This window comes from Hevea brasiliensis, chromosome 2, assembly GCF_030052815.1.
Source record: "Hevea brasiliensis isolate MT/VB/25A 57/8 chromosome 2, ASM3005281v1, whole genome shotgun sequence".
In the NCBI taxonomy this organism is placed as follows: Eukaryota; Viridiplantae; Streptophyta; class Magnoliopsida; order Malpighiales; family Euphorbiaceae; genus Hevea; species Hevea brasiliensis.
In genome coordinates, this window is record NC_079494.1 from 75648859 (window position 1) to 75662350 (window position 13492).

Genomic DNA, 13492 nt, shown 5'->3' on the forward strand with positions numbered 1-13492 from the left:
ACAGAGAACTGGTCAAGTTCTCAGGAAGCCATTGAATGGAGTTGCTCAAAAAAACAGTTGCTATTCTAGTGATAAAAGAATGGGTTCAAATTCTAAAAGCAAATTGGTAAGAGACTATCTCCTTAGAATAGCTCACTTCGTCTCAGAATTAGGATTATTACCTGAACTTTCAATGTGTAATATCAAATGTGCATACAAATATTCTATTAACATGAATAGATCCTGGCAATATTTTTTTATTGTTGTAATGTTCTTTGTTCTTTATCATTGTTGCTCATCTTAGTTGGTTCATTATGAAATAGGGTTTAAATCCTTGCTCACGACTGAAGCTTTTTAAGACAAGAAGCTCCTTGGGCTATAGAAGATTGCTTCCATATCTGATGGATGTTACTAAAGATAATTCTGGTAAATTCACTCTTTTCTTGATACTTTTTGAAGGCTATTGTGTTAACTTGGAGCTTTAATTTCATTAAGCTTAACTTTAGAAATAATACTTTTAGGTGATTCTGGAAATGGGCATTGCCCAAAACTTGAGAAGAACTTGGAAGAAAATCCACTCTCACAATTACCAATGTCTGTTGATGAAACTCCAGTGAAGAAATTAAATGACAGAGATTATGGTATGGAGTGTGATACTGATCCATGCAATATGAAAATAGCTGACCACAGCAGTGAAACTCCTGTGCCAACTGTTTCACAAGAACAAGAATTGCAAGTTGTTGAGATGATATCAGATCTTAAAGATGGGCAGTCAGATGCTGTTCCTGCCATTGGGAGTTTGGTTCATGGAAGCAGTTCAGTCACTATGTCATTATGTTCTTCAATTGTTAGTCCTAGATCTTTCTCTGGAGATTATCTCAACTTAGTTTCACATGAATTATCTGCTGATAATGAAGAGGGCTGCAGAACATCAGTAGTAAAACTTAATAATAGTGCAAAGCAAGTTGATACAGGCAGCTTGTCTCAAAACTCATCGATGCTTGAAGTCTTCTGCAATCCTTTAGGAATTCCTGCACAAGATTCCAGGAAGGAATTCTTAAAAAAATCCAAGGGATGCAGAGGACCTTGCACTTGTTTAAACTGTGCTTCCTTTCGCCTCCATGCAGAGAGGGCATTCGAGTTCTCCAAAAATCAGATGCAGGATGCTGAAGAAGTGGTCCTAGATTTGATAAAGGAACTATCTCACCTACGGAATATGCTTGAGAAAGCTGCATTTGGTTTTAATGATAATCATTTTATTTGCATCAATCAGGTGAATACCACTTGAACTCAACTTGTTTTGACTTATTCCTGGTAGCACTTACTATGAACTTGTATGATCTCAGTTGCTTCTCATTAGTAATTTTATATATTTGCTTTATCTTATGGCATAATACTTTGAAGTACTATTAGTCATCCTCATAGTATTTTACCATGTTTACTTATTTCATATAATCTTTTGAAAGAATTGACAAATGATCCAATAGATATTATGAATCTTCGTGATGAGAATGAAACAGCTTTTGCCATCAAAACAATTACCGTTGCCAGATGGCATGACCAGAATTCTTCATATCCTTTTCGGGCACATATACTCTTGCTTTTAGTTGGTTTAACACATATCTAAACGAGTGCAAAATTAGCAATGTGCATTTTTGTGTAGAGATGACAGTAGCATGAATTTTATGCAGTCCAAAAGCTTCCAATGTAAATAATCTGTCTTTTGAACCGTAACATATGTAAAGCTGACTGTGGACCACCGCAATTATGTGTACTGTATTTTGTCTACTTCTAAGCTGAATTTTATTTGAAATTTGTTAAATTTGGGGTATTTTTTATTATTATTATTATTATTATTATTATTATTATTATTATTATTATTATTGTGTTCATAGTACTAGCATGATTACTACGGTAAATTTGGCCTGATATCAATTGCATTACTGTTTGTACTCGTAGGATAAATTTTTAGATTTCATTGTATTAGTATTATTTACTTACGATGTAGTTTCAATGGAGATTTAAATAATTTTTTTAAATTGTCAGATCATAAATTTAAAAATGTAGGACTTCATGTTGTCAATTTACCATAATTTATATTATGAATTATGACTGGAAAGAGTTGGATCTTACGACACGATTTTCAATCATGCATACAGTTTACTAGACTGTACACATTTACTAATAATTTCAAAATCATACAATTAAATCAGGCAAGAATTACTCATTTTTACACTGTCATATAAGCAATAAAATATTGAACAAAAGAAATTTTCGATAAAAGTTTTGAATTCCTGATGAAGTGATTTTGCATTTAGTTTCTGAAAGTAATTCCAAACAAAATGTTGAGTTCCAACAATCAAAAAATACTCCCTTTGAATTGAGCTTTCAGTATGTAATTGTTGTCTATATCTACTCAAGCCAAAAGTTTGCCTCAAATTATATTCCAAATCAGTTAGTTTAAATTTTAATCTTAATTTTTGAGCACCACAGAACTTGTGTATGTAGAAAATCAAAATGCAAGATTCATTGTTATGCATCGATTCATCACATTTCTTTTACATAAATATACAGTAAATGAATTCTAAGTCTTTAGTTTTATTTGATGCAGGTGAAAAAGGCTTGCAGGGAAGCATCTGAAGCAGAAGAACTAGCAAAAAGCCGGCTTAGCCAAATGAATTATGATGTCAATGTTCACAGCAGAATAACAGTATGTCTCAGATATCATTTCAAGCATTTAAAGCACTTTCGTCCTCTAATATTAACCCTTTTAAGAATTTACGCATTCTGTCTTTTTAAACATTCACCAAGTCTGATTCATATTATTTTCATGCAGTGTGAGCAGAGACCGAGGGTGAGGTTTTCGAATAATGTTGAAGAAAGAATAATTTCACAGGTGAATTCAGACAGAGTTAAAAATTATGAGAGCACAGCAGCGGATGAAGTTGTATGAATATTTGGCCTTGAAGACTCATCAGGATAAAACCAGCATACACAAGTCATGAATGTTTGTGGGTTTTTTTTTTTTTTTTTTCAATGTAAATGCACATAGCTCAAATATTACTGATGCTGCATGCGGCTTAAGTTGGTACTCCTGTTTTATCCACTGAAACAAAAGCAAGCAGTTTGTTTGCGTAACAGATCTATCTTTCTGGGGAAAGAAATATTTTTGATGATCCATTGCAGCTGCAATCTTTTCTTTTGAGCAGAATCCAATTTCAATATTAGATCCAACTTGAAACTTTAATGTTCAAATTAGTGGGCATTCGTTCGAGACTATTGATTCCTGCGACAGAGGGATGTATTGATATCACGTGTGAAGCGTGTGACATGTCTACATTATAGTGGGAAATGTAAAGTGGATGGTTGGACTTTCTAAGAGTTGGCTGCTGTGATAATCTTATTTTCATTTTGAGAGCAACTGTGATAACTTGCCCTCTTCAATCAGCCCTAAAAGAAGGGCTCAAGGTAATTGGTGTCAGATGACTTAACATTACTAATCAATATAGCAGGTTGCTTCAGCCACAGGACAAGGATCTGTTCGCTGCTTTCCCCTTGTTTTTGCTATTGGTAAGTCTTATGCTTCCTTCAACCTAATGTTGAGTAATCGTGTTTATACTCTTGTGTAGGATATAGCCCAACAGGCTGTATCTTGTAAGGAGTATGATTTCATTGGAGTCTACTAGGAACGTGCACAAGGCTTTTTGAAACTCTTACAGCTATGATATTTTGTTTGATATTGGTTGAATATGTAGTTCATTTATGGGGTTAAAATACCCGTTGAAATCCAATAAAGAAAAAATAAGTCATAAAAAAATTTACTTCAGTTTTTACTAGATTAGAAAATTAAAGAAATAAAAGTAGTATGAGAAAATTTGTAGAAAAATGTCAGTTTGGCCATTCCTATTAAGTGCTCTACATGACAAAAATGAGACCTTATTAAGTGTCGCAGAAGTGTAGTGCTGGTGGATTCTGAATTGAATTATTGCAGAGGGGGTGCGATCATCTAACAGACAAGATGATGCTATAGAAATGCACATCTGACAGATGTTTTGCCTGGCACAAGCATTTCTTTTTTCTTGGTACAATTGGCTCTTCAGTCTTGCCTCACAGCGTAGAGATGACAAGCATATCTTTAGTGACTTTGTCAAATGAACTTAGCTAGATCCTTCCTTTGCCCAGTTTTTTTTTTTTTTTCCCTGAAAAAAAAATTCTCCAAGCACCTTTGAAACATATATTAAAAAAAAAAAAGATTTTGAATGAACAAGCAATTTATTTATTTATTTTTAATATATAGCAATTTAAATTAAGGCAGAACACAAACAATAAAATTTATTATATAAAACAGAATTTACAGCCATAAACAACCTCACAAGATGAGTACTAAAGAACAAGAAACTAAGAATTTCATTTATTTTTTATCCCCTCAAGTACCAAGTTATATAAACCTGGATAAGGGGAGGAAATTAACTAAAGAATCTGAAACCGTTGGACCATATCACAAACTTGAGCAGGAAGGCTGCAGCCAAGCCATCTTTCAGAATCTGGAGCGTCTGCACTCGTTAGGAGGGCCCTGAGGGAAGCGTTTCAGGTCAGTGCAGTAGTTGTAAATCATGAAATATTTTTGAACCCATCTGAGTCTTCGTCTACCAGGGGCATCAAGCTCATTGGTTTGGAATTCACTATCAGAAAATGAAGTGGCTGCAGACTTTGAGTTGCAAGATGAAGTGCCAGAAGACCAAGTACAGGCAGAGGCATTGAAGTTTCTGTAGTATGCTGTAAAGGGTGCCTTTGTCCAGTCAGTTTTCACCAATCCACCTCTTGTAGCCCAGTCATCAGCATTCCAGAGGCTAGAGTAAATCCTCATTGGTTGGCTCTTAGGGAAAGGAACACCAATTGATTCTGCATTTTTGAACACCCTTATGGGAACGTTGTCCACCAAGAATCTGAAAATAAGAGCAACAATTGTTGTCTGAGTAAGATTCCTAGCAAATAATTATAGTGAAATCATCTTCAAAATTATGAGATTATAAAAGAAGAGTTAAGACTTACATAATATGTTGGGGTTTCCAGATGATGGAGTAAGTGTGGAAGTTTCTTGTGGGATCAAACCAGAGATAGAATTGCTGTTCTCTGTTGCCCTGGCCTTGGGTAAAGACGTTGGTGTGCAAAATGTAAGGGTCGCCGCTAAGGTTTCCCAAGAACTCAAAGTCAATCTCATCATGTGTTGGCCCTTGAGAAGACAACTGCCAAACAAATAATATAACTAAGACCACCTTTGTTATACACTAGTCAAATTTATAACCACAATACCTATTTAATATGACGAATTAATAAAAAATTAGCAAGTAAATAAAAATAGATCCTATAAAATTAAAAGTATTTACTCTAAATTCTTTATTTTAAGAACATTTAGAAAAAAGTTGATAACTGCATTTACATGGCATTTTTTATTGGCCATCTAATTATTTTTTATTAATTAGATTTTCATTAAAATTAAATTAAAATTTTCAAAATTTTACAGATGATTTGATGTTGATAAATTAACTATTATTAATATTAATTCTGAAAGAAGTAAAAAAAATTGTCTTTTTTTCAAAGAGGGAATGAGATCAATAAAAAGTAATTATTACTTTTACATAATTTTTAATTTTTTATTAATATTATTTAAATATTTAAAAATTTTAATTATTTTTTATTTTATTAATATTTATATGAGATTAAATATTAATATTAAAGATTTATAAAGATAATAATTAATATTTAATTTATATTTATCCAATATATTAATGGACTGACCAGTTAAAACAGCGCTGAAAATGTTAAACGTGTGAAATATGGACAGAAATTATATGAACTGGTAAACTTGTAAAACAATTTTAAAATCAAAATTAAATAATGAAGGAAAAAAAAAAAGTTTCCCTTTGCTATCACATCATGACATGATGTCTCAAAGTAGCTCACAATTGAAAAATAAATAAACAAATAAATAAATAAAAGAAAAAGAAAAAAGCAGGCCGCACTAATAATTATTCTCGTGACCCAACAGAATAAAGAAAATTCACCCGTTAAAGTTGCTTTCTAAAAAATTCATTCAAAGTAGGGAAAAAAAAAAAGAAGAAATAAATTAAATTAATTTTAATGAGTATTAATTAATTAATTAATTAATTAATGCAGATAGAAGGGTGTCTTCTGATACGTACATAGTAGGCAGTGACAGTGCCAGCAGAATTTCCAGCAACAAGCTTGAGCTGCATATCAATTCTACCAAACAAATACTCATTCCTGGATTGAAACCCAGACCCTGAAACCCTATCTAGCGACAGAGAAAGAAGCTTCCCTCCACTAAAGATCTTTGCACGCTCACCACCCCATGTTAACTCAAAATCTTCAAAGAAGTTTCCAGCTGAGGCACCCATTACCATGCAACTCAGCACCACAGCCACCCCAGCCACAAATAAGCAATTACAACAAACACCCATTTTTTTTTTCTTTCTTCTTCTTTTCTTAAAGATTTTTAGAGAGAGAGAGAGAGAGAGAGAGAGAGATGGATTTGAATTTGTGAGCGATGGTAGGGCTTAGAAGCAGAGGTATATATATAGGTGTTCTAGATACAGAGGAAAGACAGAGAATGGTAGGAGGTGGACGCCGCGTGAGCAATAACTGGAGGAGCTAAGAGCTAAAGCTGGTGCCAGCTTTGCACACAATCAAAGCTGGAACCTTTTGTTTGAGCATTGGATGATTCTTTCTTTTTCTTTTTTTATCCTTTTTTTTATAATTATTTTGTTTAATTGGGTTTTAGATTATGATTTCATATGACAATCAGTTCGATATATATTACATTAAATATTTACATTTATACTCATTATATACACTTTAATTAATGTTATATAAATTTTAATATAAATATTTAATTTAATAATTATAAAATTTATTTTCATATCAAATTAAGTTTATATATCAGATATATTTAATATAAATTTAATATTATCTGAGAATAAACTTAATAATATTTAAATTAAATATTTATATTAAAATATATATAATTAGCATGCGAACGTAAATATTTAATATGTATTTAATATAAGCTTAACTTTATAGGAAAACAAGCTTAATAACTATTAGATCAAATATTTATATTGAAATTTATACAAAATTAATTAAAATGTATATAATAAATGTATAAATTTAAATATAAATATTTAATTAAATAATTATTTAATTTATTCTCATATGAATTTGAGCTTCTAAATATTTAATCTATCAATTATTAAGCTAATTCTTAGTTATAACAATGGTTGAAGTTGGTGGAATATTATGGTTGAAGTTGGTTGGAATATTAAACTTGGCTTCTTTAATTGAAATGGATAAGATATTGAACACATTAATTAGTGAAACTTTTCATTGAATTGAATGGAACTTACATTAAGATTAAAATTTAGGTCACATTAATTTATAAGTGCATCTTCAACCTTAATATGATAGGTTTTTTTTTATTTTATCTTATTTTAACTAAAAATTTAAATTAAAAAAAATTATATATTATAAAGGCACTACAAATCTACTAAATTAAATTGGTTATGGTATATGTATCTCTCGATATGGAGAAAAGAAAAATGTCATGCACCACTCACTCTTTATTTTGACCTATTGTAATTTTATTATTATTTTTTATTTTTAACTTTGATTAATTTTTGTAATTTATAAAATTATAAATTAATATTTGGTTAAATAATTTTTTTTGATCCATACGTATATTAATATAATAAAAATATTAATATCACTTTATTTTCTCTAACTTTTTAACTAATTTTTCATCATATGTCACATATTTCTCGCTCTCATAATTAGTATTGTCAAAAGACTTTTTTTTTTTTTTTAACTTTTCTTGACGTGTGTATCATTGTAATCTATTAAATAAATTAATTTACTAGAAAAATGTAATTAATATAAATAAAATAATAAATTTTTATTTAATCTTTTTCTAAAATATCTTGCACTCACATTGTTCTATTAAAAATTAAATTATTCATGTTATTAAATTATCATTGAAATTAATAAATTTTATTTTTTTAATGTATATTAAATAGAGACATATTAGTAAGTTAATATATAAATTACTATTTTAAAAAGAAAGGGAATTATAATTTAGAACAAATAAAAAAGAAAGTAAGATGATATTTATGGACAAAAAGAGTAATAAAAATTAAGATGACTAATAACTGAAAATAAAAGTTTAAATACTGTCAAATTTTTCATGTGTATCTAATATAAACTCAAACTCATATGAGTTTTAACTTAATAATTATTAAATGAAATATTTATGTTAAAATATGTATAAAATTAATTAAAATATATATATAAAATATATAAATTTATATACATTCAAAAATTTAATTTAACAATTGATAAGTTCATTCTCATTCATCTTCATTTAAGCTCGAACTGGTGGCACCCAATTTTTCAATGAAAGTATTAAAAAAGCAATTAATGTATTTGACATTTTATATAAATATTGTATAAAAACTGCATGCATGAACATATTAATATTTATCTTTTTTTTATTTAATTCTTAAATTTATATAAATTTTTATTTCAGATTTTTTATCTTACTTTTTTTAATAAACCTTTATTTTCAAACTATTTATAAAAAAAATTAGATATTTAATTTATAAAAATGTAAAAAAAAATATTTATAATGTCTTTTTTAGTTTTCTCACTTAAAGAAAAAAATTAGAATTGACTTGAGTTGAAATAAGTAAAGCCAATGGTAAACAACAGGGATACAATGATGGTGTCCCCATGGTAAAAGTGGTAGGGTAGCGTCGTTTTGATTGAGACAAGTTGGTGGTGGATGACAACGGGATATGGTATGGGAAAATAAAGGGCCAATTCTTCGTAACTGGGACCACTTTTTCTTTCACCCATTTGAGCTTTGCCATCAATCATTATTATGCTTTGCGTGTCATTATTCACAACCCATTTGGAAATTTTCTTTTATTTTTAATTAAATTTAAAATTGAGAGTAAAATTTTAATTTTTTTTGTCATTAGGCTTAATAATAAAAGAGACATCCAAATTAAATTTATACTCTCTTTTGTGCTAAAAGTTTGACTTATTTTTATTTTTATATAATTTAAAAGTTATAATTAAAATAATTTAAGTATTAAATTTTATTTAATATTTTTTTAATATATCCTTTAATTATATTAATTTATTAAAAATTAAATAACTTAAGTTACTAAATTATTTTTAAACTGATTCATTGTTGATTGAAGATATAGAAGCATATTTAAAATAAGTTAGACAATGCATTTATGTCTTGAGTTATGACAATGTTTAGATAAGTTTTTTTCTTCAAATCAATGAATTTTATTTGTCAATATATATTAAATTGGACATATTATTAAAATAATAAATAAATAATTATTTTAAAAAGTAACTTATAATTTAAGATATGAAAAGGAAAAGTATTTTTTTTATTGGACTAATAATTTTTTTTAAATAATTATATCAAAAATTTAGACTCAAAATCACATAAAAATGATTTTAATATTATTGAATTAAAATTGATTAATAATTTAAATATATTTAAATTTTATGTAATATTTTAAAATATATATATAATTAAAAAACTATTGATGCAGAGAAGGATTCATGAACAAAAATGTTGAATCTTCGATTCCATACAATTCTGAGTTTTTTTTTCTATTATTAAAAAAAAAAAAGCAATTCTGAGTTTTATTACTCCATTTCAAATTGATGTTGACCTCTTTTGGTTTTTGCTTTCTAAACAGTAATGAGAATCACGAGACCGCCAACTCTAAGGATTTCTAGCGGCGCCGTTGGCTTTTGACCGTTACTCCTAATATTTAGTTTTAAATTAAATATTAATATTTGAATTAAAAAAAAAAAGAAAACTATATGAATTTAAATTTTAAATTTTCAAATTCCAATTTTTCAACTTTTATATTTTATCAATAAACTATTATATGAATGCTTGGACTCAAAATATATAAATAAATAAATTATTAAAATAATTATGTTATTATTATGTAAAATTCATATTCATTTTTTTTAAAATAAATTAACCAGTTATTAATTATAAATCTAATTATTTTATTATATTTTATTCTATTAAATTACTTTTCTAAAAATAAAAAATATATTTAAAAACTTAAGAAGTAAATTATTATTTTAAGTAAATTTCAAAACAAAAATATATGATGTTCAAGCAATATCATAAAATTGTTAAAAAAAATAAAATGGTGCAATATTTTAAGAAAAGAAAACACATATTTAAATTTTATTAAATATCCACAAGATTTTTGTAATATTGATATTTTTATATAAGTTTTCTTTCTCGTACATAATAATATGTGTTGAATCAATAGTTTATAATCTAAAAATCTTGATGATGAATAAAGGATTGATTTTACTATTAATGATATTTCAAGTGTTTGCATGAAGATATTGGAAAACTCAAAAATTGCAATCTAGTGTAAGTATAGTCTATTATGATATATATATAACATTGATGCATTAAAATAGAAAAATAGTAAGTATAATTAACTATTTTTTAAATTAATTTTATACATAACATTAACCCTAAAAAAATTTTCCGACTCTTGATATTTTCAAACATTAAGATATTCAAGTGTCTTGCCAAATGCCAATGGAGTCACAGGGCTTGAGTACATAAATTTTTGAAAGTGAAACCACTACAAGTTACATTATATGTGAATTTATTCATTTCAGTTTTATGTTTAATTAGAAAATGAATTTGCTTGAAAATTTTAGTTATGCACTCTAAAAATTATATTTCGGATTAATTATTAAAAAAATGTAAAAAAAAAACTATTTATAATTTTAGTATGAATTTGAAACTATTTACAAAAATAGTATTTGCTTAAAAAAATGCTATTAGAAAGAAAGATTTCATAGAAAGGTTTATAATAAAGCATGCATTCTCAATAGAATTTTCAAGTGCATCAAAGCTTGTGTTAGAGGCTTTACAGAGTATATTTCTTTGCTCTTAAAAAAGCCATTAGGAATAGAGTTTTCTTTGACAAATCAAATCACTAGCTTTTTGCTAACTGTGAGGTTAATGCTCTTGAAAATACCACTGGGAGTAGCATTTTCACAGTCACATTAAATCACTCCCTACAACTTTTGCATACCTAGTACCACAAAATCATTAATCATTGAAGAGTGATTGGAAAGAGAATGGCTTATGAAATCGCCATTGGGAGTGTGAGTGGCATTTTCATAAGGTGAAAATACCGATGAAAATGCCACTCCCAATGGCGTTTTCAATGGCTCTTTCCACTCCATAAAAGACTAGCCAAGTTTTAATATTTTTTTTTACTACATTAATTATTTCTTTAGTTAGTTCTCTTCTCATTTTTCCCCTAATATTATGTAGTAGTGCTCTTAATAATTTTATTATTTTTAGGTCATTTAGCTCTCCACGATTGAAGAACATTGATATTTAGGTTCATATTTTAATACTTTTTCTTAATAAATTTCAATGTAATTGTGAGATATTTATAAGTTTGTATTTTTTTTGTTACAAGGAGACCTCTTGTATTTACTAAAATTAAAATTATAAATATTTCGTAATGGCATTAAAATCTATTAAGAAAATGTATTAAAATATAGACCTAGATATTAGTATCTTATATCAATGGAGAGCCAAATGACCTAAAGATAATAAAATTTTTAAAAGCACTACTACATAATATTAGAGGAAAAAAAAAGAGGAGAAGAGAACTAACCTAAGAAATGAATGAATATTGTCAAAGAAAATAATAAAGTTTGGCCGGTCTTTAATAGATGGAAAGAGCTACTAAAAATGCCATTGGAAGTGGCATTTTCATAAGCCATTATTGTGTCATATTAGGCATGTAAAAGTTGCAGGGAGTGATGTGACATGACTCTGAAAGCACTACTCCCAATGGCGTTTTGAAGAGCATTAACCTCGCATTCTGCCAAAAAGTTGGTGATTTGACTTGTCAAAGAAAACTCTATTTGTAGTGGCATTTTTAGGAGCAAAAAAAAAAAAAAATTCTCTATAAAGCCTCTGACACAAGCTTTGATGTGCTTAAAAATTCTATTGGGAGTATCATTTTCTTTGTTATAAACCTTTCTTTGAAACCTCTCTTCTCAGTGGCCTTTTTTTTTTTTTTTAAGCAAATACTATTTTTATAAATAGTTTCAAATTTACACTGCAATTATCAAAAATACATATTTTATCAGCACTTACCTCTATATTATCAAAGGGAAAGGAATGTTAAAAAATTTAAAATGTAAAATAACTTTTACCAACAAAAATATCAATAAATTATCAATGGAATTTTTATCGACGCTATGAAGTCTTAGCTAAAATTAGCATTAAAGAAGGATAGCAAAGATAGAGATGGAAGAGTAATATTTCTTATTATATGATATCATGAATTAATTATAATTACTTTACATTTTTTTGCATCCAGAACACTATCGTGGCTAGGAGAGAGGAGCTCTCACAAATCATGCCCAACAACATCGATGAGAATCAACTTTAATTGGATGTTATCAAAGGCAAGAAGTGATGGAAGGTGTATGGTCTTGGATATGAAGTATCTTCCTTTTACCCTCATGTTGGTTTACCTTCTAGTAGGTTGTCTTCATCATCCAATCCACAAAATGCTACTTTACAATAGCATGTATATGACTTGGAGAAGCAGATTGAGGATGAGAGGCAAGCTTTGTCTGGATCAGTTGCAATCGAAGATGGAACAAATAAGAAGTGCTATGATGATAACCAAATTACTCAGAGGTCTACCAACTCTTCCTGTAACACCCTCCCTATAGCAACTCCGTACATTCTACTCTTCCGGTGATCAGTGTCGGTCCGGACAGCTAGAACGTCCGAAAAAATATTTAAACTAAAGTGAGGAACCATAATTAACTTAAATATTAATAAGAAAAATTTAGAAAAAATTTTAGAAATAAAATACAACCAAGTTAAATGAGCCGGTGCCCAAGCGATAGGTAACCTAGTAGGAAGTTGCGGTTCTCGCAACTAGGAGCCCTAGACCTGGGGAAAAATTCATAAAATAATTTTTGAGACTCCAGAGAAGGGTCATTGAGGTTTCTATGGTATTAGAATGTCAAGAAAATACTTAGAAAAATTTTTCAATCGGTACAGACAATTTTGGCCCGTTAAGCCAAACGGAGGGCATTTTGGTCATTTCGTCTTCAGAGATGATTTTTAGCCGACTTGTCCAGTTAAGTAAATAATTATTATGATCTAAAATATGAATAAATATTGCTAAAAATTTAATTGAGAATGAGTAAAAAAGAAAAGAAAAGAAAATGAAATAAAAGTCATATTTATGACATAAGCATGATGCAATTAAAATATTTTCACCCAACCAAATTTTAACACATCATTATAAACTACTTAAACATGAATAAAAGGAGATAAAAATTGAAAAAGTGGACAGCCATCTTCAATCTTTGGGCTGCAGAA

General features: G+C 28.4%; 2 protein-coding genes across 2 annotated transcripts; one reads left to right on the forward strand and one right to left on the reverse strand.

Annotated features, from left to right (window-relative positions):
• Positions 1-1056: 1056 nt before the first annotated feature.
• On the forward strand, positions 1057-3171 carry LOC131173422 (uncharacterized). Its single transcript, XM_058135770.1, has 3 exons — positions 1057-1252; positions 2591-2689; positions 2816-3171. The coding sequence occupies exons 1-3, from the start codon at positions 1136-1138 to the stop codon at positions 2930-2932; spliced, it is 333 nt and encodes a 110-aa protein (XP_057991753.1). The 5' UTR covers positions 1057-1135; the 3' UTR covers positions 2933-3171.
• A 1122-nt stretch (positions 3172-4293) lies between these two features.
• Positions 4294-6544, reverse strand: LOC110664285 (xyloglucan endotransglucosylase/hydrolase 2). Its single transcript, XM_021823904.2, has 3 exons — positions 6183-6544; positions 5032-5225; positions 4294-4925 (listed from the first exon to the last, which is right to left on the reverse strand). Exons 1-3 carry the CDS (start codon positions 6459-6461, stop codon positions 4517-4519), a joined length of 882 nt encoding a protein of 293 aa, XP_021679596.2. The 5' UTR covers positions 6462-6544; the 3' UTR covers positions 4294-4516.
• Between the last annotated feature and the right edge of the window lie 6948 nt (positions 6545-13492).